The following is a 2192-nucleotide window of genomic DNA, read 5'->3' as shown; positions in this document are numbered from 1 at the left end:
ATATTTCAAAACAATCACATCGACTAGCAACATCATTTCAACAGCAGCAGCAACCACAACAACAACAATTACAAGCTAATGTGCCGGAACATTATCATCAGCAATTTAATTTTAATCAATATCGATTCAATCAACAGCCTCAATATTGCCCGCAATTGCCTTTTCAACAAATTTCACAACAGCCACCATTTTTTACACAACAACTACTACGACCATTTTTTGATCTCCAACCTCAAATTTCACTTCATCAACCACAGCAACCACCATTTTTACCACAACAACTGCAACAACCACAACAACAGTCACAACTAACACTGCTGCAACCACAACAACCAAACTCACAAACATCTTTTACCCAGCAACCAATACAACCGGCAAACAATTCAGATCCTGTGAAAAGAGGGAGAAGAACGAAAGACCATCACAGAACCGCATACAATCCAAGGCAGAGAGAAATATTAGAAAATGAGTTTTGGAAGAACAAATTTTTGAACGCGATTCGAAGAGAGAAGATTGCAGCTGAAACCGATCTGGATGCCAAGCAGGTTTGCTACTGGTTTCAAAACAGGCGTGTAAAAGAAAAGAAACTACAAGGAATCGCAGGAATAGATAATGCATTTGAAAATAATGATGACGAAAGTGTTGAGTTAGATGATGTCAACCCATCCCAACAACTGCTAACACCACAACAACTGCTAACACCACAACAACTGCCACAACAACAACTTCTGCAACCACAACAACAACTTCTGCAACCACAACAACAACTTCTGCAACCACAACAACAACTGCTACAACCACAACAACAATTGCTACAAGATCTATCTTTACCAGATCATCAACAACAGCAGCAACTTCTACTACAACCACAACAATTAATGCGACCACAACAACAACAGCTGCTACAACAACTGCTACAACCACAACAACAACTGCTACAACCACAACAACAGCCGCCACAACCACAACAACAGCTGCCACAACCACAACAACAGCTGCCACAACCACAACGACAGCTACTACAACCACAACAACAGCTTCTACAGCCACTAAAATTTCTACAACCACAACAACATCTACTACAACCACAACAACATCTACTACAACCACAACAACAACTGCTACAACCACACTATAAGCTGCTACAACCACAACAACAACTGCTACCACCACAACAACAGCTGCTACAACCACAACAACAACTACTACAACCACAACAACAACTACTACAACCACAACAACTACTACAACCATAACAACATCTACTACAACCACAACACAGCTCAAAGAATCACTACTTCCCCTGAAGAAACAACAGGCAATGAATGATAATACACCATCTGAAATTTTAAATTTCCCTTCCGAACGTGAACTCACCAGATGATAACTATAACGTTGCTTTTAACCATTAACTTTTTTGAAAATTTTATTTTAATTTTTAAATTAATATTTCTGTTAGATTACATTAGATACTTTTAACGCGATGTGGCCGTTATGTGGTGGTGGTGTGGCAATGGTGGTGGGTTATGTTCTTTTATGTTCTTCCATCGCCTAAATGTTACATCGTATATAAGTGTGGGCGTTCTTATTGTACATTTTCGTTGTCATTGTAAATATAATTTCTACAAAAAATAAAATATTGAAAATGGTTATATCAGAAATAGAAAAACAAAATTAATATCAACAACTTCAACAAACCGACATGAAAATGCTCCGATGGATGCAACGAATTAGTCTGAAGGACCAGATCAAATCAACCGAAATCCTGCGTCGTGCTGGTTTAGATGATATAAAGGACGAATGCCGGCAACACCGTCTGCGGTGGTTTGGTCATGTCAAACGAAGTGGAAACAGTGCCATAACTTCTCTTGCAGATGTTGAAGTACCTGGCACACGTTCCATAGGCCGTCCAAAGAAGTCCTGGTCGCAAACAATCGAGCAAGACATGAAAGCTCTAAATTTAAATGAAATGGATACAACTGATCGTCTAATTTGGCGCAAAAAGTTGATGGCAAAGAAAATAACGTCCTACCTCGGAGAACCGAGTTTCTGGACGCAAAACGAAGATTGATTGATTGATTGAAGTTGGTTTGTGCCCAACCTAAAAAGCTATAAAAACTAGCAGCTGTAAAAATAATAAAGTGGCTCGCCATTGAAAAAAGTTGCCCACCCTTGATTTATGAACATTGATT

General features: G+C 39.1%; 1 protein-coding gene across 1 annotated transcript; it reads left to right on the top strand.

Moving 5' to 3' along the window:
• Window positions 1-407: 407 nt before the first annotated feature.
• Window positions 408-590, top strand: HELRODRAFT_92635 (hypothetical protein; the record flags this gene model as incomplete). The annotated part of the gene is made up of 1 exon (XM_009023126.1): window positions 408-590. A coding segment is annotated over one exon (183 nt), but the record flags the coding sequence as incomplete, so codon positions are not given.
• Window positions 591-2192: the final 1602 nt, after the last annotated feature.

Source organism: Helobdella robusta (genome assembly GCF_000326865.2).
Source record: "Helobdella robusta unplaced genomic scaffold HELROscaffold_340, whole genome shotgun sequence".
NCBI classification, from domain to species: Eukaryota; Metazoa; Annelida; class Clitellata; order Rhynchobdellida; family Glossiphoniidae; genus Helobdella; species Helobdella robusta.
The sequence above is the reverse complement of the archived record's forward strand: the minus strand, read 5'-3'. Positions and strand labels throughout refer to the sequence as shown.